The sequence below is a fragment of the Leuresthes tenuis genome, unplaced genomic scaffold (genome assembly GCF_036924035.1).
Source record: "Leuresthes tenuis unplaced genomic scaffold, fLeuTen1.0.hap1 SCAF_8, whole genome shotgun sequence".
Taxonomy (NCBI): Eukaryota; Metazoa; Chordata; class Actinopteri; order Atheriniformes; family Atherinopsidae; genus Leuresthes; species Leuresthes tenuis.
The window spans coordinates 33,899,352-33,923,905 of record NW_027325362.1 but is presented as its reverse complement, the minus strand read 5'-3'; the positions used below and the strand labels follow the sequence as shown (position 1 = coordinate 33,923,905).

The window sequence follows — 24,554 nt, the reverse complement described above, 5'->3', positions numbered from 1 at the left end:
AGACACATCAAGTCCAAAACATAAGTCAGAATGCACAGTTGATGAGGATCTGTTGTTGACTTATGTAGACTTTCACGTACATTTACAGAAGAGGATATTAACCTTCCAACTCAACACATGAATAGTATGACCTGAGTTTTAATCTGCTCTAAATAGTGAATATCATAACTATACTTTTCCCCCTTTTTTGGTAATTTGGTCTTTCGATTGTTGCTTTTGAAACATGTATTTTTAGGATGGGAAGCTTAAAGAGAGAAACAGAGGCCTACAGTTTTACTGCAGTTTGATCAAGCAAAGCTGGCAGTAGCAGTGAACAGAGCAAATAATAATTTAGCAAAGTTAATGGTATCATGGTCATGACTGTAAACTAACATTAAAACATCTTTAAAACTTGAGAGCTGATCTTTACTTTCAGCAGTTATTTTAGTGCATCATCATGTAAATTGATTACCTCATTTCGTCAATGGTTTTATCAACTTCTTTCATATCAATGTGCATACAACATAACTACAAATATCAATACCCATATCTGTGGCTCAGAGGAATTTTAATTTCCATTTCCTGTATATTTTTTTATAATTCATTTAGAAGATTAACATTACAGTTTTGATTTCAAAATACTGCTATAATAAAGTAATGAAACCTACACATAAAGTTTCTTGAAATGTATCTGTTCTTTTCCTGTATAGAGTATGGTCTGTTGTACTTACTCAACACAATATTAACTAATATTAATCTCTTTGTGTACATTTTCAGGTTGCAGGAGAATTGAGCCAGATTTTGTTCCATGACAATCCTTGAATTGAAGGAATTTCAGCCCCTTATCAGTGATGTTCTATTGCTTACTTGACCTGTCTATTGACTATAACCACTGGAAGATGTCATTGATAGCACCCTTCCAAGTGTTACAGTGTAACCTAACGACAAGCAAGTCAATCAATAAATGACTTAAAGGCTTTTCATTTCTAAACATGACAAACTCTACTTGTATTTATGCTTCACAGGCCTGTCAGTGCAGCTTTAATGATCCTTTAAATCCTCGTCATCTGCTGGTAAGTTCAGCTATGCAGCGGAATCCTCCATTTGTGCAGCTGATAATTAGACCTTGCTGGCCAGCTACTGAATGTTCCGTCTTGGCTGCTGCAGAAGAAGAAACTGGAGTCTATGCTCCTAAGTATCAGCCAAGTTACTCACAGTGACTACCAGCAGTCAGGACCTCACCTGTTGTCAGGGCCTGAACATTTATGGGGTCTTAAAGAGTCAGCAGCATTTTTCAAACTATCAGTTTTCCCAGGGAGGTAGCCCTTCATGCTGGGGTGGTCCAAACAGCAGCGATCAGGTGAACTGATGACATCTTTCCCAACTTAGATTGGAAAGTCAGTGTGTGATAATTTTTTCTGTAGCTTGACATCATAATTTGATCCAATCTTGTCCAACACAACACTTTGTCATCAAATCATCCCATTCATATGAAGACATAAAGATGCACTTGTGTTTGGTAATGCATCAGACTGTCTGCACTGCTACACAAGCAGCTAGAAATGAGCTTATAATCAAATCCAAAGCTGGCTGGAATCCTGTGTGATGTCAGTGGGTCAGGTTTTGTTGGTTTGGTGGATGGTACCTTCTGACCCATGGAAGAGCAGCAAAGGGATGAGGGTGATAGTGGTGTGACTGTCGTCAGTTTTCAGCCAGTGACAGTGCCAGAGCTGCCTGAAATGCTGCCTCTTCATCAATGCTGTAGTCCTAAAAAAAAAAAAAAAAAAAAAAAAAAAACATCAGCTGAGAACCATTGCATATCACACTATGCAATGCTGATTTTGTGAAAATACTCCACCTATCCATTGGAAAATTGCATTTGTACAAAATATTTACCCAAATACACCACAGCGATTTACAGGTGGGATGAGAGAGAACAGATCTTCATTGTTGAACTTGTCCTTAAGCTTCATCAACACTGATGCATGAGGTTTTTTTTTCTTTTTGTGAATAAAAATAGCTGTTTCACTTACATGAGAAAGGGGGAAAATAACTTTCTTAAAAAAACACACTTTCAAACTGGAGAAGGTTCCACTGCTGTGAAAGACATGCTTGTTCCAGCGCAAGAGAAATCTTCTTTATTTGCTTTATAGTACAGTTCAATTGCACAAACATCTTTCTTCTTAAAAGTTTGAGAGAGACTGTTATTGGCCTACTGTTGGCCTCGGTTAAGCACCGCAATGAGCCCACCAGGTAGTCTACTGCTTTGTGACTGGAGTTGAACATGTCATCGTATACCAGCTTTAACAAGCCTACTATCATCTCAACAAAGCAGGCAACACTGTGAGGATCATGGTCGCTGAAACAAACGAACTGCGTAGATAGAAGCCAAACTAGATAAACACAAGTTGTGGATTTAAGTCAGTGAAGCAAATCTGTTTGAGTTGTGGCAGCATATATGTGTTTTCCAGCTGATATCATGACTGCACAAAGACGGATGCAGCCTGAAAGGAAATTGCAGAGGTGTTGTAATTCCTGGGTGAGAAGAAAACCAGCAAGCATCTAAGCTTTTGCAAAAAAATATGGAATAATCACTGGGAAGATGTTCCTTCAGCTGTTTTATATTGTGAAAAAAATCTAATAGAAAACAAAAATATTACTATTGCACAAAAGTATTATCAAGCAGTTAGGCTTTGAAAAACATACCTCCAAAAATCAAATACAGTTGCTTTCATTTATGGCTTTTTTTTAAATGAAGTTGAGTACAAACATCAGTTATTGATTCCAGTTCTTATATCTTTTCTGCCATCTTGAATACTTTTAGGACTTCACAACTGAAAACAACATTCTTCATCCATCAGGTTCAAATTTTCTTGTACAGCAGTTGACTTGTGCAGGACGGAGACATTTTTCAGTTTTCTTATGGTTGATTTTGGTCAGCCTATCAGTTTTTTAACTTGTAATGTGTGAGGTTAGGGTTAAGTTTTTTCTTATTATTATTCGATTTCACATTTAAGTTGATTCATGGAGACTCTGTGCTTGTTTCTGCAAAGAATGCAGACTAAACACAGATGTCTGAGTTGGAGTTTGCAGCTTCAGGCTTTTAATGTAGAGGTCAGACGTATTTTTGACAGGAACAATGTTCTGGCTGATGCTCTAGTGCATCAATGAAAGGTAACATTGTACAGTAAGGGTGGGGTGTTATATGCTTCCCTGTTTAAAAAAAAAAAGAAATAGAGAATTTCTTGGGATGAGGGTCATAACAGCATCACCACACCTCCTGTCATATAATGAAATGAAAGGTTTAAATGTTCTTTACTGTAGCAGTAATGACCACCATCTCCCATTGTCCTTAACATGACTTCAACCCCATATCATCGTTGATTGAGAGAAATGGCTTGTTTTTCTTAAGCAGTCCCCTGTTTCACTGGATCTGCAACAACCAGTCCATGACTGCTTATCTTCAGCCCACTGCTTCACCTTCAGCCCAGTGTCAGTGATGGTTTATATTTGGCTTTTCTGATGGAAATCACATTTCCTTCAGCAGGTTTCTCATAGTTTGCTTAACTGTAAGCATCAACTCCTGTTTTGGCCCATTTGTTTTTCTTATTGGTGTTTTACATTTTTTATATTTTCTATATATTTTTTTATATATTTTTATATATGTTGCTTTTAGTTTTCTATCTACTTTGATGTCCTACTTGATTGACCTGTATGTTTCAATTTTACAATCATCCCATTTTGCTTCTTCTTGCTCCAACTTTGTGGCATCAGACAGGAGCATTAAAACAAATATTGTACTTCCACAGCCATCAGGACATTAAGCACCACCTAGCATTGATGGTATTATGTGAAAAATATGTATTTTATGTACAATATGCTAGATGCCTCTTTTGACTAAATTTAACCTTTAACCAGCAACTAATTTCAATGTACTTGTTACAATGAAAATAAATATCCTGATTCTGATATCTAAAATGTATCATATCTGTTTTTGTATCTTTTTTTCTACAAAATAAAACAGTTCATCCTCCAAGGGCTATGTTGTATTTACACCAAGGTATTCTCATGAAAGGGTTCGTATGGAAACGTACGAAAAGTTATGAACTGATTTTCGTGCATTATCAGATGAATATCCAATGACACGAGAGACCAGTGCGCATGTGCAGTTCCCTGCACTGAAAAATGGCTTCCATTCGTTTCAGCTATTGAACACGCCCTTTTCCATCCGAAACAGAGTGGCAGGAATCATGTCTAAATTTGCATATTTTTATTTTTTCATAACATAGCTTTTCTCACGACATAAACGTACATGTTAGGGTTCTACTTTTTCAGTTGAAGAATGCGCAGATTTATGTTTTTTAAACCCTAATTTCGCAATCCTGACCCTAACCCTGAAGCACGATATAAGAACTACAATTTGTACTAAATTGCCATACACAGTGGCGGGCAGCGCCATATGTTTTGTAATTCGAACGTGTTTCCTCTAATATGTGAAATTGTGGGCAGGAAACTTTCAGACTTATTACAGGTTTTGGGGTTGGGAAGCACATCTGTTTGGTCAGATTTGATCTTGCTTATAGTTAAAGGGGGAGAATCAAATTTTTTTCTGGGTTTTGACCCTACATCGTGGCGCCCCCTACAGGTGTCCTACGGGTAATGGTAGTATAGGTCAAGAGCTTTCCAAAACTGTTTACATCTTGTATGTAGCGCATTCAGTTGCCGCTATGTAAACCTTCAAAAATGTCCCAGGTTTAAGGTTCAAAGGTTACCTCTGAGGAGCAGGAGCTGCCCACAGTTTTCCTACTGACATATGTTACTACCTGGGTCAAGACCTTTCCAATGATGTCTTCACTTTTGTCCTACACCAAAGTTTAATTTTCATCTTGCTCCAAGGCCCTTTTTGAGGTGTACTTTCTCAGACCCTTATTAAGACAAAGCTGGATAAAATAATTCAAACATGTTTTAAGGGGTAGTTAGTGGCCACATGTGTTCAAAATATTGACGTCTGCTTAATACACTGTCAGACTTTTAAATTTGGACCAGTTTAGACCCAGTTTTCCCCATAATTTACAGTGAGTTTCATATTATATTTTCTAATGACCTAATATGGCCAATTATACCTACTGTATCCCTTTCCCCGAGCTGACAGGATGGTCCTGGATGACCAAGACCTCAGTATATTTTAGTGCCAAGACATATCTGGATATAGTTTTAACTTTTGCATACATAGCTTTACAAATGTTGTTTATTAGCTGTTTTGTTATTGTATTTTGTTAGCATGCTTTTAAGTATTCAAGTCATTGTTTCATTTGTTAGCAATGGCCCTTTAAGCGAAACAGGAGGTGGAGGCACATGGCAGTAACACAGCTAGTTCAGTAGCCTGTTTCCATCTAAAGACATCTGCCTACATCTCATGCCTTATGAAGCATCGTCGGTATGTAATCTTATAATATGTTCTTTTGTCGAATAATAGTGAGTTATTTGTTGTTTTAAGACTTGTTTGGTGCAATCTGAAGACAATGTTATTTCTGTGAATATTGGTGCGTAAAATGGTTACTTAGCTAATTCACAGATTCTTTTACAGTTTAAATGATCTTTATTAAACAGTAAACAATATGAGTGAGACCACATTTAAACTCAACGGGTTACTTTGTTGATAGATTTACACAATAAGCAAGCAGTTCATATATAAGCATGAAGGAATTAAAAGTTAAAGAAGGAGTAATTTGATTTCTGTTTAAAGTATGGTACAGTGTATTAACAAGACTACATATTGTATAAGAAGCACGTTTTGTTTCTTTTTTGTCTGTTCTCAGTTTCACCCTTTTTTAGTCAATAAACCTGTGGACAAATTGATGACTGTCTTCAGAGTTTTGATGAACGAAAGGTGTTTATCTTACTGTCGAAATATTCGGAAAATATAGAGGTGGCGGCACAGTGAAACGACGCTTCAGTGCAGCAGATAAAGCAGTTTACGCTGGAAACAGAAAATGGAAAAGACAGAAGGCACATTGCGGACCAGATCCTATGCCTCTTGCTCTTCAAAAAGGTCAAAGGCTTCTTCCACCGGGGCTGCAGCCGCTGTGGCTCGTGCAAAAGCCGAGGCAGCGAAGGCACGCCTACCTTATGCAAAGAAGGAAATGGCCCTGAAGTTAGAAAAAGCACAACTAGAAGCAACAATGAACAGGTTATCATTAGAGCAAGAAACAGCTGCAGCTGTAGCTGAAGCAGAGGTCTTAGAGGCAGCTGTTGATGGCAGTTATCGAAACAGCTCCAAGCTTCAATCAGACCAACTATCTGCTAACTCCCATGACCTCATGGAGCGCACCAAAGAATATGTTGCTGAACAGGCCAAAAAGGAAAACAGAGTACGGTTTGTACCAGCACTGCATCAGCTATATCAAGATGAGAAAAGACAGTTACATGCAGAGCCAGCATCCATGTACCCTAACAAAACCTCACACTGCAAAACAGAGCACAGTCAAGCCGACGCTGACCTTTACACTGCAACACCTAACCAAACAGGAACAGCCCAGCAGCCACAGCCTGGTCCAGATATGCATCACTACTCTAGTAGTATGCAAGATGATAGTCGCACACATGAAGCAAATTATTGTCCTCCTCTGTCCTTCATGCCCAGCCACACATCTCAACATGCCCATCAAGATCAAGCAAACATGACTTACTTTGTCAGATTTTTGGCTCGACGGGAACTAGTCACCACAGGATTGATCCAATTCAACGACCAACCATATAGCTACAAAGCATGGAAACAGTTGTTCGGGAATACGGTCAAAGGTCGAGATTTGACGTCCAGTGAGGAAATGGACTTACTGGTTAAGTGGCTAGGGAAAGAGTCAGCTGAGCATGCTAAACGGATCAGAGCTGTCCATGTTAATTTCCCAGATAGAGGACTCAGGATGATATGGGATAGACTGTATACATTTTATGGAGCTCCCGAAGTAATTGAAGAGCCACTTTTCCAACATATCAATAGCTTTCCAAAGATCTCCAACAGGGATTATCCAAAACTCCATGAGTTAAGCGATCTCCTCATGGAAATGGAGGCAGCAAAAATAGATGGAGATCTCCCGGGCCTACAATACCTTGACACATCACGGGGAACAAATCCTTTAGTCCAAAAGTTGCCATTCAACCTACAGGAGAGGTGGCTCTCGCTCGGATCCAGCTACAAGCTGCAGTACCAAGTCTCATTCCCTCCCTTTGGAGTTTTTGTGGACTTCGTCAGGCAACAAGCTATAACACGAAACGATCCAAGCTTCAAGTTCACAGGCCAAGCTGATGTCCCTTTGAAAGGAGACAAGACTTCATGGAAACTAAGTAAACAAAAGGAAATCTCAGTGTCTCGGACAGACTTGATGTTAAAGCTGATAATTCCGAGAGACAGTGCCCAATCCATAAAAAGCCTCATCTACTCCGGAAGTGCCGGGCTTTCCGTGAAAAGTCTTTAGAGGAACATAAAGCATTCCTGAAGGAGAACAGGATTTGCTTTAAATGTTGCACATCCACACGACACATGGCCAAGGATTGCAAATATGCAACATCATGCTTTGAGTGTAAGAGTGAAAGACACATCTCTGCTCTCCAGCCTGGACCAGCATCGTGGACTCAAGAGCCATCCTCCACTATGGCGCATGGCGGGGAGCAAGATTCCACATCATCTTCAGAAGTCACTACTAGCTGTACCAAAGTCTGTCGTGGTGATCAGAGTGATAGATCCTGCTCAAAGATTTGTCTTGTCAACATCCACCATGTAGGCCATCGCAATAGAGCTTTGAAAGTCTACGCAATCATCGACGAGCATAGTAATAAATCTTTAGCTCGTTCTGAGTTCTTCGATGCTTTCAATGTCAAAGGTCCCACCTCTTCATACTCTCTCCGGACCTGCTCTGGATTTACGGAGAGTACAGGGAGAAGAGCTTCAGGATTACAAATTGAATCATTGGATGGAAAAGTCAGTCTTCCTTTACCAAGTCTCTTGGAATGCAACGACATTCCCAATAACAGAATAGAAATTCCGACACCCTGTGCTGCGTCTAACTACCCTCACTTCCAACCAGTGGCTCACCTCATCCCAGAGCTCGATCCTAGGGCTTCCATCATGCTTCTCCTCGAACGAGACATAATTTCGGTTCACAAAGTGCGCAGGCAAGTGAATGGCCCACGTGATGCACCCTACGCCCAGAAACCTGACCTGGGATGGGTGATAGTTGGAAATGTGTGCTTGGGAGGTGTTCACAAACCCACCATAGTGAATACATTCTACACCAGCACCACAGAACAGAAACGCCCCTCCATTTTAAGCCATGTCCAAATGTCTTCCGTGTGAAGGAGAGGTACAATCATTTACAACGTCCTGACCATCCTAAAGCACACCTTACAGGGAACCTCAACTGCAATGAAAAGGTTGAGGAGTTAGGTTGCACAGTGTTTCAGCAAACCAAGGATGAAAACAAAGTGGCTCCATCTATCAAGACATCTCATTCTTGCGAATAATGGAACAAGGCTTAGAGAAGGATGACAGCAACAGGTGGATAGCTCCACTGCCGTTCAAAACTCGTCTCCCAGACAACAAAGTCCAGCCTTTGAATCGACTGTCATCTCTAAGAAGCAGTTTAGAAAGGAAGCCAGTAATGAAGGAGCACTTTTTCACCTTTATGGAGAAAGTGTTCCAGAACAATCACGCTGAAGTGGCTCCTCCACTTAAGAGAGATGGAGAGAGATGGTATTTGCCGTTCTTCGGCGTATATCATCCAAGAAAACCAGGGAACATCCGTGTAGTGTTCGACTCAAGTGCTCAGTACAGCAGAGTATCTTTGAATGACATATTGTTAACTGGACCTGACCTCAACAACATCCTCCTTGGTGTGCTCATCATTCTGCAAGGAAGCTGTGGCTATAACAGCAGACATCCAGCAGATGTACCACTGCTTCCTTGTTAGAGAAGAAGATCGCAACTTTTTGAGATTTTTGTGGTTTAGGGACAATGACCCATCGAAAGAGATTGGATGATATTGTTTTTTACAGTGATAGTAAAGTAGTCTTAGGATACATCAGTAATGATGTAAGATGCTTTTACGTCTACGTCAGTAATCGAGTCCTGCGGATAAGGAGTTTCTCCTCTCCTGAACAATGGCAGTATGTACCAACAGATGTAAACCCTGCAGACGTTGCCACGAGGTCTGTCGCTGCTGCTCAGCTCTCAGGTACCAGCTGGGTTTGTGGAACAGCGTTCCTGAGACAAATTCAGCACACTCATCATGAGCAACGCAGCTTCGAGCTGGTGAACCCTTCTTTGGACACAGAGATTAGGCCTCAGGTCTCCACAATGAAAACAACCATGTTGAGCAAGCAACTAGGTTTTCCAGTTGGAAGTCATTGATTCACGCCATTGCTCGCCTCACTCATATCGCTCATTTCTTCCAGAAGACTTCTGCAACTCAAGTTAGTAGCTGCAAAGGCTGGCATCACTGCCACGCAGCAATTTCAGTCAAGGATCTCTCAAAAGCTAAGGCATCTATTATCCGTGCTGTTCAAGAAGAGATGTACGCTCAAGAGTATGCCTGTGTAAGAAAGGGAGAAAAGCTCCCTAAGGACAGTCTTCTCAAGACCTTAGATCCCTTCATCGATGCCGACAGCCTCTTAAGAGTGGGGGGTCGTATCAGAGAAGCAGGACTCCAGTCAGAGGGAAAAAAACCCATCATCATCCCTGGCAAGCACCATATAGCGACACTTCTGGTCAGGTATTACCATCAGAAAACACAACACCAAGGGCGATTGTTCACTGAAGGTGCCTTACGAGTTGCTGGCCTTTGGATTGTTGGTGGAAAAAGGCTGCATCACATGTCATAAACTTCGGGGCACACCTCTGACACAAAAGATGGTTGATCTTCCAGCAGATCGCCTTTCAACTGAACCTCCATTCACTAAAGTTGGCCTGGATGTTTTTGGCCCATGGACTGTGTCCTCACGCCGAACTAGAGGCGGCCTCGCTCAGAGTAAACGGTGGGCGGTGTTATTTACCTGTATGAGCCTAAGAGCTGTTCACATAGAGCTCATCGAGTCTCTTGATACCTCGAGCTTCATTAACGCTCTCAGACGTTTTCTTGCCATTAGGGGCCCGGTTAAACTCCATCCATCCATCCATCATCTGCCGCTTATCCGGGGGTCGGGTCGCGGGGGCAGCAGCTTGAGCAGAGAAACCCAGACGTCTCTGTCCCCGGCCACTTCCTCCAGCTCTTCCGGGGGGACCCCGAGGCGTTCCCAGGCCAGCCGAGAGACATAGTCTCTCCAGCGTGTCCTGGGTCTTCCCCGGGGTCTCCTCCCAGTGGGACGTGCCCGGAACACCTCCCCAGGGAGGCGCCCAGGGGGCATCCTAACCAGATGCCCGAGCCACCTCATCTGACTCCTCTCAATGCGGAGGAGCAGCGGTTCTACTCCGAGCCCCTCCCGGATGACTGAGCTTCTCACCCTATCTCTAAGGGAGAGCCCAGACACCCTGCGGAGGAAACCCATTTCGGCCGCTTGTATTCGCGATCTTGTTCGGTCACTACCCACAACTCGTGACCATAGGTGAGGATGGGAACGTAGATTGACCAGTAAGTAGAGAGCTTCGCCTTCTGGCTCAGCTCCCTCTTCACAACGACGGGTCGGTGCAGAGCCCGCAACACTGCAGACGCCGCACCGATCCGCCCGTCAATCTCCCGCTCCATTCGTCCCTCACTCGTGAACAAGACCCCGAGATACTTGAACTCCTCCACTTGGGGAAGGATCTCATTCCCGACCCGGAGAGAGCATTCCACCCTTTTCCGGCTGAGAACCATAGTCTCGGATTTGGAGGTGCTGATTCTCATCCCAGCCGCTTCACACTCGGCTGCGAATCGCTCCAGTGAGAGCTGAAGGTCACGGCCTGACGACGCTAACAGAACCACATCATCTGCAAAAAGCAGAGACCCGATTCTGAGGTCGCCAAATCGGACACCCTCAACGCCCTGGCTGCGCCTAGAAATTCTGTCCATAAAAGTTAGGAACAGAATTGGTGACAAAGGGCAGCCCTGACGGTGTCCAACTCTCACCGGAAACGTATCCGACTTACTGCCGGCAATGCGGACCAAACTCTGGCACCGGTCATACAGAGACCGAACGGCCCCTATCAAGGGGTCCGGCACTCCATATTCCCGGAGCACCCCCCACAGGACTCCACGAGGGACACGGTCGAACGCTTTCTCCAAGTCCACAAAACACATGTAGACTGGTTGGGCGAACTCCCATGCACCCCCCAGGATCCTGCCGAGGGTATAGAGCTGGTCCACTGTTCCACGGCCAGGACGAAAGCCACACTGCATCTCCTGAATCCGAGGCTCGATTATCCGACGGATCCTCCTCTCCAATACCCCCGAATAGACCTTACCAGGGAGGCTGAGGAGTGTGATACCCCTATAGTTGGAACACACCCTCCGGTCCCCCTTTTTAAAGAGGGGAACCACCACCCCAATCTGCCAGTCCAGAGGCACTGTCCCCGATGTCCACGCGATGCTGCAGAGGCGTGTCAGCCAAGACAGCCCTACAACATCCAGAGCCCTGAGAAACTCAGGACGGACCTCATCCACCCCCGGGGCCTTGCCACCGAGGAGCTTTTTGACCACCTCGGCAACCTCAGCCCCAGAAATGGGAGGCCCCGTCTCCGAGCTCTCCGACTCTGCCTCTTCCGAGCACGTGTTGGTAGGATTGAGGAGTTCCTCGAAGTACTCCCCCCACCGACTCACAACATCCCTAGTTGAGGTCAGCAAAGCCCCGTCCCCACTGTAAACAGTGTTGACTGTGAGCCGCTTCCCCCCCCTGAGACGCCGGATGGTGGACCAGAATCTCTTCGAGGCCGTCCGGAAATCGTTCTCCATGGTCTCACCGAACTCTTCCCAGGCCCGAGTTTTTGCCTTAGCAACCGCCGAAGCCGCAGCCCGTCTGGCCTGTCGGTACCTATCAGCTGCTTCCAGGGTCCCACTGGCCAAAAAGGCCCGATAGGACTCCTTCTTCAGCTTGACGGCTTCCCTCACCACTGGTGTCCACCAGCAGGTTCGAGGGTTGCCGCCACGACAGGCACCGACCACCTTACGGCCACAACTCCGATCAGCTGCCTCGGCAATGGAGTCACGGAACATGGCCCATTCGGACTCAATGTCCCCCACCTCCCCCGGGATATGGTTGAAGCTCTGCCGGAGGTGGGAGTTAAAGCTCCTTCTGACGGGGGATTCTGACAAACGCTCCCAGCAGACCCTCACAATACGTTCGGGCCTGCCAGGTCTGATCGGCATCCTCCCCCACCAGCGGAGCCAACTCACCACCAGGTGGTGATCAGTTGACAGCTCCGCCCCTCTCTTCACCCGAGTGTCCAGGACATACGGCCGCAAGTCCGATGATACAACCACAAAGTCGATCATCGAACTGCGGCCAAGGGTGTCCTGGTGCCAAGTGCACATATGGACACCCTTATGTCTGAACATGGTGTTCGTTATGGACAGTCCATGACCAGCACAGAAGTCCAACAACATAACACCACTCTGGTTCAGATCGGGGGGGCCGTTCCTCCCAATCACACCCCTCCAGGTCTCACTGTCATTGCCCACGTGAGCATTGAAGTCCCCCAGCAGAACGAGGGAGTCTCTGGTAGGAGCATTCTCCAGTGCCTCCCCCAGAGACTCCAAAAAGGGTGGGTACTCTGAACTGCTGTTTGGCGCATAGGCACAAACAACAGTCAGGACTCGTCCCCCCACCCGAAGGCGGAGGGAGGCTACCCTCTCGTTCACTGGGGTAAACCCCAATGTACTGGCACACAGCCGGGGGGCAATAAGTATGCCCACACCTGCTCTGCGCCTCTCACCACGGGCAACTCCAGAGTGGAAGAGAGTCCAACCCCTCTCAAGAGGACTGGTTCCAGAGCCCAAGCCGTGCGTCGAGGTGAGTCCGACTATATCTAGCCGGAACCGCTCAGCCTCGCGCACCAGCTCCGGCTCCTTCCCCAACAGAGAGGTGACATTCCACGTCCCAAGAGCTAGCTTCAGTAGCCGAGGATCAGACCGCCAAGGCCTCTGCCTTCGGCTGCTACCCAGCTCACATCGCACCCGACCCCCTTGGCCCCTCCCACGGGTGGTGAGCCCGTCGGAAGGGGGACCCACGTCATCATTTTGGGCTATGCCCGACCGAGCCCCATGGGCACAGACCCGGCCACCAGGCGCCCGCTGCCGGGCCCCACCCCCGGGCCTGGCTCCGGGGGGAGGCCCCGGTGTCCCATATCCGGGCAAGGGATCACGAGGTCCAAATTTTTTGTTCATCATAAGGAGTCTTTTGAGCTGTTCTTTGTCTGGTCCCTCATCTAGGATCTGTTTGCCTTGGGTGACCCTACCAGGGGCTTAAAGCCCCGGGCAACATAGCTCCCAGACTCATTGGGGCACGCAAACTCCCCCACCACGATAAGGTGACAGCTCAGGGGGGAGGCTAAACTCATCCGCTCTGATCGAGGAACCAACTTCGTAAGTGCGTGCAAGGAGCTCAAGATTCCTTCAAATATTGATGATACTTCCGTCAAGAAGTTCTTGCTGGATCAAGGCTGCAAATGGGTGTTCAATGTTCCCCATGCCTCTCACATGGGAGGTTCATGGGAAAGAATGATCGGCATAGCGAAAAAAATATTGGATTCAGTGTTCCTGCAGCTCGGGACTTCAAAGCTGACTCATGAAGCACTCTCCACACTGATGGCGGAGGTGGTCGCTATCATCAATGCCAGACCTCTTGTGCCAGTGTTGACTGATCCAGACGAACCATTCTTACTGACACCGGTAACACTGCTCACTCAAAAAGTGAGTCCATCTTTTGCCCCGGTTGGGTTAAAGATCTTCACAAACACCAGTGGCGCCAAGTCCAGCATCTAGCCACAAACCTTCTGGGACAAGTGGAAAAAACAATACCTTTCTTCACTTCAGCCACGAAGGAAGTGGCAGGATCACCAGCCCAACCTGATGCCTGGAAGCATCGTGCTCCTCAAAGACGATCAACAGAAAAGAAACGTATGGCCTCTGGGGTTGATCACTCAAGTCTTTCCCAGTAAAGATGGCAGAGTACGCAAGGTGGAGGTCAAAGTTTCCAGGAAAGAGGGAACTAAAGTATTTCTGCGGCCTGTTACTGAGACAGTATTGCTCTTAGCTCCTGAGAGGAAGCCATCATAGCCGCAATGGACTGTTGATGGTGGCGGTTTAATCCCGCCAGGCGGGCAGTGTCACCCTTTTTTAGTCAATAAACCTGTGGACAAATTGATGACTGTCTTCAGAGTTTTGATGAACGAAAGGTGTTTATCTTACTGCCGAGTTATATTCGAAACATATAGCGGTGGTGGCACATTAGCCATGATGTGAAGATGATGAAGGGATTTTCGTACACTTACAGTGTTTCTTAGCGTTTGAATCTTGCAGTAAATTCAGCCAGCCTGGGTCTCATTTTATTCACTCCACCCTGTCCAAACTGTGTTAGTTTAGCTCAAAACAGAACTGCTACGAGTGTGTGGTGTCTGTAGCTGTTTATTTGTTAGAGCACCTATTTAATGACCATTTTTATTCTCTTTTATCCCTGACCATTTGTCCATCTGTTTTGATTTATTAATCCATGTTTCCTTATTTATTGTTGAAATGAACTGCACTGATCTCCAAACGGTGGATGTGTGAAACACAATTTCATTTTTATGTGATGTAAAAGAATGACAAATAAAACTTATATTTATTTTCTTTGTTTATATATTAGTTGTCCGTGAATACATCCTCCTGTAAATATAATTATTCCGGCTCTCGCCATTGGCCTCGGTGCTCTGATTCGATGCAGAAGATGTCAGTGGGCAGTGATCTTTCAGGGTGCGCTGTTGTTCATCCAAAACAAACTTATTTCTCCATTACCTGCGTGTATTTACCTCAGTATTGCAGTCTGCTAATGTGCAGCACACACACAAAAGGAACAGACTTTGTAAGCAAAGGAAATGATTTTGTAGATAAAGCTGCAAAAGAAGCTGCAATGTCACATGTTTTAACTATGGAACTATGGAAAATTATGTTTTAAAAGATATGCAACAACAAGCACCAGACAGCAAAAGAACTATGTGGTGCAATAAAGGAGCAATTTTGAAAGATGACATCTCCACCTGACCGCTTGGAAAACCAATCTTGCTAAAATCCATGTATAAATGGGCAGCAATTGTGGCACATGGGCTTTGCCATGTGTCAACAGGAGGGATGAACAATATAATAGAACAATATGTACATTATTTTACTCATTAAAAAAAAATTGTGCACAATGTCAGATTTGCATAAAACGTAATCCACAGGGAAACATGAGACCACGAAGAGGTCAGTTTCCTAAACCAGAGTATCCTTTCCAACAAATACACATGGATTTTATTGAACTAAACAAAAGTTACAACCAGAAGTACTGTTTGGTAATAATTGATACATTTTCTAAATGGGTAGAGATATTTAGAGACATGTCATTCAGCAGATGCCCTGACAGTAGCAAAAGCCTGATGAAAAAGAATAATACCTACTTTTGGGATTCCACAGATTATCAGGAGTGATAATGAAAGTCATTTTGTGAATAAAGTGATCCAAAAGATAGGAGACCACTTCTGCATAAACTTAAAAAACATTGTGGTTATCACCCCCAGAGTGCAGGGCTAGTGGAAAGAACTAATGGAACAATTAAGCTGAAACTGAGGAAAGCATTGGAAGAAACAGGGAGAAATAGCCTGATTGCATAGGATGTATGAGGATGACGACACTGTAATGGAAAATGAATTCTTATATGCATTGTATTGAGTGTTACTGTGCATGACCTGCAAATGACCGAGTTGCAAGGTACCACCCAGGGATGAAGCTGATATTTACGACTGGGTCTGGTTAACCTCAACTGATGGTTGGGGAGGAAAGATAGAAGAACAATCAACTATACCCAAAGAGAGATGATGTGATAAGAGGGCAATATAACTGTGTTTTTGCCTCAGTGGTCAGAGCAACTCTGTATTTTGTACTGTGTTGTTCTCTCTTGCAATATATTATTTTAAAAGCCTCTAATCTCCAGAAGAAAATAACTGACTCTGTGCATTACCAAATTTCCCCAACAACACTCTAGCAAGTTATATGAAAAAGACGTTCGAAACAAAAAGAAATAAGTCAATATAATAATGTTCCGAATGAGACTTTGCCGTTGCAGGTTGGAGCAGAGCTTAATATCGGAGACTGGGTCTTCACGAAGGCGATAAAGAGGAAGGCCCGTTCCAGATCCTGATAACCACCTCAACCGCTGTCAAGGTCGACAGACGTGATACTTGGATACACAAGAGCCATTGTAAGAGGTGCTCTTTGCCTTTCCCTGATTGCTAGAGAGGGAAGTCCAGCTACAAAGTGGACCAGGTGTATAGATCCTGGTAAACTCAACGCTGGTGAAGCAGGGACGTCTCTCTAGCACTTAGCAGGGCAAGAGGCAGAGAGCACCAGAGAAGAGAGAAAAAGAAAATAAATGATTTCAAAGGTTAAAAGTGGTTGTTGTCAGGCCCTCCTGCCCTGTGTTGGGTCCCAGGTAGTGGGGATGCCTATTGCAGCCAGTCTCTGGCTGCCCTCTCCGGGGGAGTCTATACCCTCATACCCCTCTCCCTTCTGGCTCCTGTACACAGCACACACTCACACATGAAGGGTTTTGGGGGCGTGTGTGTTCTGTGGAGTGTAGTGGATGGGGCCATGTAGGTGGTCCCCTTGGCTGCACTCTGCAGTTCCCCGCCCCTGTTTTAATTACACCTTAGACATCACTACTTATCAAACACACTCACACACACACATTAGGTCTTGGGGAGTGGTTGCTCTGAGTGGCATCTGGTGGGCAGGGCTCTTTGGGTATGTAGGCTGCCCAGAGGGCCGTGCTCCCAGTTCTACAAGTTTGGCTGCCCCTCAATTTTAATCGCTCACTATTAGAAAATATTGAAGAGCCAGAAGGGTGAGGGGAGGGGTCTTCTCACACCCCTGCTTCCTGGTTGCTGCTCGGGGCGGGAGGGGCCAGGAGGATTAATTGATTATTCTGCTGGTTCGGGGTCTGTGGTGGCTGGGTGGCTGCTGCCGCCCCCCCCCCCTGGTGTGCCAGCAGGGAGGTGAGTTGAGGGAGGGAGGACGTGTGGATGTATGGGACGTGAAAGTGTGTGTGGTGATGATTGGGCCTGGATCTGGGACTTGCTGTCGCCTGGCCTGCTTGTGCTTCTCCCGAAGGGGGGTTGGCGTTGCCTCTCCCCGCTGCTCGCGACTTCACCCACCTGTGGGCACGTCTTGACTCCCAGGGCACTTGGCCAGGGACCCTGGGGCAGGCGCTGACCCACTGTGTGGCTGTCTGGGAGTGCTTGGCCCTCTCGGGTATTGGGTGGGGCCTCTGCCGGGGGTTTTGGGGGCGCTCGGGCTCCTGGGCGGCTTGGGCCTGGCGGGGTCGGTGGGCTGTTGCCCCTGGCTCCCGGGGGGCCTCTGCCCTATGGTTATGGGGGCTCTGTCCGGGGGCTTCATCTGCAGTCTTCTGGGTGGATGCGTGGTTGTCCCTGCGGTGGGCTTCCTGGGTTCTGTGCTCTGTGGGGGCTGCTGGTGGCCTGAGTCTTGTGGCCGTCTCTGCCTGCTTCTGATTGCAGAACTTATACACTCATAACTAATCAGGGTTATCATGTAGGTCCTGTGCCATGAGTGTTGCATGTTCTCACACACACACGCACACACATTCATTAGTCCAGCAGCATGCACGCTAAGCAGTTGATGTATTATCATGTCGTCTCAGGTCATCTATATCCACAGTTGTGTTGTATGTGATTGCCGCTACTTGTGCTTGTTTTTGTTTGTGTGTTTGTTTTTGTTTGTGTGTTTGTTTGTTTTTTCTCTGCTTGTCTGCTTTCAGGTGCTCCTGGTGACTCCTAAGGCTGGATTCCCAACAGAGGCTGTGGATTGTAATCTGTTCTGTTTATACAGGTGTAGCAGCTGGTTGTCTGGTTTTTGTTTCTATTTTTGTTCTGTTTCCTCTTCTTTACTCTTCTTCTTTCCTTGTCCCCCGGTCCGGTTCAGTTCTATTACATGTTATATATTGTAAACAGAAATAAATAAATGGGCATCAAGGGGAGCTTTACATTTATAAAACTTTATAAAATCTGTTTGGCATCAAAGGTATTCAGACTATAATTCTGCTGCCATAATGCTGGACAGGACAAGGGGGGAAAAAATAAAAGTGGTTGTTGGCAGCAGGACTGGTCATAAGTCTCTTAAGACATCATAAGGTCATAAGTGGTTCGAGAGATTGAAAAAAACAAAACAGGTCCATCAGGGCCCTGTTAAGCAGCGAAGGAAGTTGTGAAGCAGGGAAGGTGTAAACCTTCGGAACTAAATGGAATGTGTGTCACCAGGAGAATCATCAGGAGAATCTATGACTTTTCAACTGTCTGTGTCCTTCTTTCCTGGCTGAAAAAGGAGGAGTGTGTTCTAACGTCTGATACCTAAGAACTCAGCACCAGACGGATCTTTAACAAAAGCGTGTCCAAATTGAGAACCATGTCTGAAGAATTGAAGGAACAATCAGGAGTTGACACTTCTATATGGTCTAACATGATTCTATCACTTATGATGACTGTAGCAGTATTTACTGCAATATTGGTAGTGTGCGGGTGTTGTTCTGTGTATTGTCTCCGTTTTCCATGCACCAGCTTGGTGGTCCACACCATAGAGGGACACCCTTCTGAGTTCAGAACGTTGCTTCTCCAGGAGGACGAACTAGATGAAGAATATTATCCGGACCTATATCCAATGTCGCACTATGGCCAAGAAACTGACAATGATTGTGTTTAGGCAAAATAAAATCAAGAGCCTTTTGAGTGTAAATTGATAAGGTTGTCATACAAATGATGTTCTTACAGAAAGCTGAAAGGACTTGTAAGATACTGACATGAAGGGTGACATTTGTTAATGAAAAACAGGAGGGAAATGTCTGAAAAGTTTGCTTATTATCATTCTATAAATGTCACAGCCAGAGAGGCCATTTCATATCAAAACTTCTCAAGGAGAAGTTGTTAGACAAAGAGAACTGTGTTTTGAGAAGGAATGTTGTCTCCCCACTGATCGTTATCTTTATAGCTCCCCAAATAAGGAGATGCCTCCAAACCAGACCTGGGCACATGAAAGCACATAGAGGATTGTATGTATGTGTGTGTGTCACCAAATAAAAGAGCAAGGGAGGCAACCATTCATTGGAGAACTCTCGTGAATCTGCAGAGAGAAGGTTTGTGTGTTGTTCTCCCCTTGCAGGTAAAATACTGAGGCCTCTGAGGATTTTCTTGGTTTCATGCTGTTGTCTGTGAGTGAATTTTTTTAACAACAGGTTAATAACTAACAAACTAAAGCTTGCATACATTCCCTGAAGGAAGATCGCTTTCAACAATGTATTATAATGTCAAAACTATTTTAAAATGTTTATTTTCCTCTGTGAATAAAAGGCACGTCAGCCCTGACTTCAGGCTTTGCGCAGGCACACTGGTCGCTCATGTTAATGGATATTCGTAGGATTATGCACAAAAATCTCTGAGTAACTTTTCGTACGTTTTCATACGAACTGTGGGTGAGAGCAGCCTGATTTTCTCTCTCTATATATATATCTATATATATATAGATATAAATATGAATATGTGCACATATAACATGACTGCACACGCTGTGTGTAAATCAGCGTGCATATATATATCTATATATATAGATATATATCTATATCTAAGATACACAACCATATATATTGGTGGTTGGTGAGAAAGCCGACTCTGAGTTGATGGCTGACGGCTTTGCTTTGCGGTAAGACGTATTGCATCACTTCCTGTTGCTTTGTGTGTGTGCACTGTGACAGTTCTCGCTCCTCTTGAACTACTAATAATCACCTTATTTCTCCCTATAATTTACACATCTTGCATAGTTAACTCTATCCCATACTTGTTATATTCTAACGCTCACTCTTACAGATCTTTAGTTTTTATTTTTCACTTTTTAGCGGTGTGTCGGGTTCTCCAGCTTAGCATGGCTACCAGTTCTCTTCCTTTATCTCCTGCTTTCACCTGCTCCGTGTGTCAGATGTTTAGTTACTCCTCTGCCTCCTTTAGTGGTAATGGTACATGTAACAAATGTAGTCTTTTTGTAGTTTTGGAGGCAAGATTATCTGAATTGGAAGCTCGGCTCTGCAGTGTTGAAAACCACCCGATAGCGAGCCAGGCCCCTTTAGTCAGTGCGGAGCCACCTAGCGTAGCTAGCTCTGTTAGTCGTCCCCGAGCAGATCCCGAGCAGCCGGGACTTAAGAGTGGCTGGGTGACTGTCAGGAAGAGGAGTCATAGTCCTAAAGTCAAGCCCGTGGTTCACCATCAACCTGTCCACGTTTCAATTAGATTTTCCCCACTCAGCGACACACCCGCTGAGGACAAAACCCTGGTAATTGGCAGCTCTATAGTCAGAAACGTGGCATTAGCGACACCAGCGACCATAGTCAAATGCATTCCAGGGGCCAGAGCGGGCGACATAGAATCCTATTTAAAACTGCTGGCTAAAGATAAGTGTAAATACGGTAAAATAGTTATTCACGTCGGCGGTAATGACACCCGGTTACGCCAATCGGAGGTCACTAAAATTAATGTTGCATCGGTGTGTAATTTTGCCAAAACAATGTCGGACTCCGTAGTTTTCTCTGGACCCCTGCCAAATCTGACCAGTGATGACATGTTTAGCCGCATGTCCTCATTCAATCGCTGGTTGTCTAGATGGTGTCCAGCAAACAACTTGGGCTACATAGATAATTGGCAATCTTTCTGGAGAAAACCTGGTCTGATGAGGAGAGACGGCATCCATCCCACTTTGGAAGGAGCGGCTCTCATTTCTACAAATATGGACGAATTTATTAGTCATCCAAAAACATGACAACCCAGGGTTGAGACCAGGATGCAGAGGTGTAGTCTTACACACTTCTCTGCAGCTTCCCACCTGATGCTGCCCCCCCCCCCCCTCAATCAAAAAACACAAAAGGAGCAAATCCTCTTGTGCAAAAAAAATTTAAAACAAAAACTTTAACTGAACAAAAACATCAAACCATTAAATGTGGTTTATTAGATCTCTCCTTCCGAAGTCTCTGTTAGTGAATGATTTGATTTGTGATCATCATATTGATATATTTTGTCTTACAGAAACCTGGCTGCAGCAGGAGGATCATGTTAGCATTAATGAATCAACTCCCTCTGACTATTTAAATGTTCATGTTCCTCCAACCACAGGCAGAGGAGGAGGAGTGGCAGCTATCTTCAGATCAGGGTTACTAATCAGTCCTAGACCCAAGATTAGTTTTAGCTCTTTTGAATCTCTGATTCTCAGTTTTTCCCAAAGTGGAAATCACAAAAACCTCTTGTGTTTGTTGTTGTGTATCGTCCACCTGGCCCTTATTCTGAGTTTCTGTCTGAATTCTCAGAGTTTTTATCCCAATTAGTGCTGAGTACAGATAAAGTCATTGTAGTGGGTGACTTTAATATTCATGTAGCCCTTCCAAACAAGCCATCCTTGTTCAGTCTTTTTCTAGTTGTGTTGTCATCCAATCCAATCCAACTTTATTTGTTAAGCACTTAAAAGAACTACAGTGGAAGTTCTGTAGGCTACAGGACAAAGCACTGATTCTTGAGAGTCTGGACAAAACACTTTCTAGATAAGCATCTTTGTTATTTAACCATGTGAAGGTGCAGGCAGAAGGCTGTTTACCTTAAAAACTTGATTTGGTGTGCAATTCGGTCAGACACATTAAGTATATAACTATATGATTATAATAGCCCAACAACAATCTTAACTTCTGTTGTAAGTTGTAATCGTGTTTAGTTACTCTGATATACAATAAAATATAAAAAAACTGAAGGCTTATTTTCACACTGTTTTTCTATTCTATTTCTTTGTAGATGCTGAAAATGACAGCCTAAATATTAACTTTAATTCTATATTAGACTCTATTGGATTTTCTCAAAGTGTTCACAGACCTACTCACTGCCTTAATCATACCCATGACCTTGTGCTGACTTATGGCATTGAGAGTGAACAGTTAACAGTGTTCCCTCATAATCCTGTCTTGTCTGACCATTTTTTAATAACTTTTGAATTTACATTACTTGACTACACGGTTTCTGAGAAGAATTCTACATATAGAAGGTGTCTGTCAGAGAATGCTGTAACCAGATTTAAAGAGTTGATTTCATCATCCTTTTCTTCACTGCCATGTGCAGATATGACAGAGGACGGCTGCCTAAACTTTACTCCAGTAGAACTTGACTCTCTTGTTGACAGCACTATAGCTTCAATGCGTACAACACTGAAAAGGAAGGTAATCAGTCAGAAGAGGTTGGCTCCTTGGTATAATTCACAGCTGCGTGCGTTAAAGCAGACTGCAAGAAAGCTGGAGAGACAGTGGCGTTCCCCTAATTTAGAAGAGTCCCAATTAGTCTGGAAAAATAGTTTAATAACGTATAAGAAAGCACTTCATAAAGCTAGAACTGCTTATTATTCATTATTGATAGAAGAGAATAAGAATAATCCCAGGTTTCTTTTCAGCACTGTTGCCAGGCTGACAAAGAGTCCGAGCTCTGTTGAGCCATGTATTCCTTTAACTCTCAGCAGTGATGATTTCATGAGATTCTTCATCAATAAAATTGTTTCTATCAGAGAGAAGACTAATGGAATCCTTCCCACTATTATCACTGATGTATCATCAAGTAGAGCAGCTTTAGAAGTATCTTTAGAACTTGATTTGTATTTAGACGGCTTCTGCCCAGTTGATCTCTCTGAGCTAACAACAGCAATAGTCTCTTCTAAACCATCAACTTGTATGTTAGACCCAATCCCAACCAGACTGTTCAAGGAGGTTTTCCCCTTAATTGAAACTTCCATATTGGATTTGATCAATCGGTCTTTGTTGATAGGATATGTACCTCAGACTTTTAAGGTTGCTGTAATTAAACCTTTACTTAAAAAATCTACTCTTGATTCAGAAGTGTTGGCTAATTATCGACCTATATCCAATCTCCCTTTTTTGTCTAAAGTTCTTGAAAAAATAGTTGCAGTTCAACTTTGTGATCATTTACATAGAAATAATAAGTTTGAAGAGTTTCAGTCAGGATTCAGAGTGCATCATAGCACAGAAACAGCACTGGTGAAAGTTACCAATGATCTCCTCTTAGCCTCTGATAGCGGACTTGTTTCTGTGCTTGTCCTGTTGGATCTCAGTGCTGCATTTGATACGATCGATCACAGCATTCTGTTACAGAGACTTGAACATGTTATTGGGATTAAAGGAACTGCATTAGGCTGGTTTAAGTCATATTTATCTGATAGATTCCAGTTTGTTCTTGTAAATGAAGAATCTTCCTCACACATTGGAGTAAGTCATGGAGTTCCTCAGGGTTCTGTGCTTGGACCGATTCTTTTTACTTTATACATGCTTCCATTAGGTAACATTATCAGACAGCATGGCATAAATTTCCATTGTTATGCTGATGATACTCAGCTGTACTTATCTATGAAACCAGATGAAACCAATAGGTTGGTCAGACTACAAGCCTGTCTTAAAGACATAAAGACCTGGATGACTCAGAACTGTCTGCTTTTAAATTCAGACAAAACTGAAGTTGTTCTCTTTGGACCCGAGCGCTTCAGGGAGAAATTGTCTATTTATATAGTTACTCTAGATGGTATTTCCTTGGCTTCTAGTTCTACAGTGAGGAACCTTGGAGTTATTTTTGACCAGAATTTATCATTTGACGCACATATAAAACTGGTTTCTAGGACTGCCTTCTTTCACCTTTGTAATATTGCTAAAATCAGGAACATCCTGTCTCAGGGTGATGAAGAGAAACTAGTTCATGCATTTGTTACTTCAAGATTGGACTACTGTAATTCCTTATTATTGGGCTGTCCCACATATTCTCTGAAAAGCCTCCAGCTGATCCAAAATTCTGCAGCCAGAGTTCTGATGAGAACTAACAGGAGAGATCATGTTTCTCCAGTTTTAGCTTTTCTTCATTGGCTCCCTGTTAAATTCAGAATAGAATTTAAGATTCTTCTCCTCACATATAAAGCTCTTAATGACCGAGCTCCATCATATCTTAAAGATCTCATTGTAAGGTATTTTCCTAACGGAGCACTTCCCTCCCAAACTGCCGGTTTACTTGTTGTTCCCAGAGTTTCTAAAAATAGAATGGGAGGTAGAGCCTTCAGTTATCAGGCCCCTCTCTTGTGGAATAAGCTGCCAGTAAATATCCAGGAAGCAGACACCCTTTCCACTTTTAAGATTAGGCTTAAAACTTTCCTTTTTGATAAAGCTTATAGTTAGGGATGGCTCAGGTAATCCTGAAACATCCCATAGTTAAGCTGCTATAGGCTTAGACTGCTGGGGGACCTCATCTGTCACACCTTTCCTCACTTTGCTCTCTTTTCCCCCCTGTTTAATTTCACAAT

At 44.1% G+C, this 24,554-nt stretch overlaps 1 protein-coding gene across 1 annotated transcript in view; it reads right to left on the bottom strand.

The window, feature by feature from the left end:
* Nucleotides 1-676: 676 nt before the first annotated feature.
* rnf166 (ring finger protein 166) overlaps nucleotides 677-24,554 on the bottom strand; it is a 42,814-nt gene continuing 18,936 nt past the window's right edge. Inside the window, exon 6 of the mRNA XM_072391554.1 lies at nucleotides 677-1,746. Within this exon, the coding sequence (XP_072247655.1) occupies nucleotides 1,681-1,746 (66 nt within the window). The 3' untranslated portion in view covers nucleotides 677-1,680. The remainder of the gene's footprint in view (nucleotides 1,747-24,554) is intronic.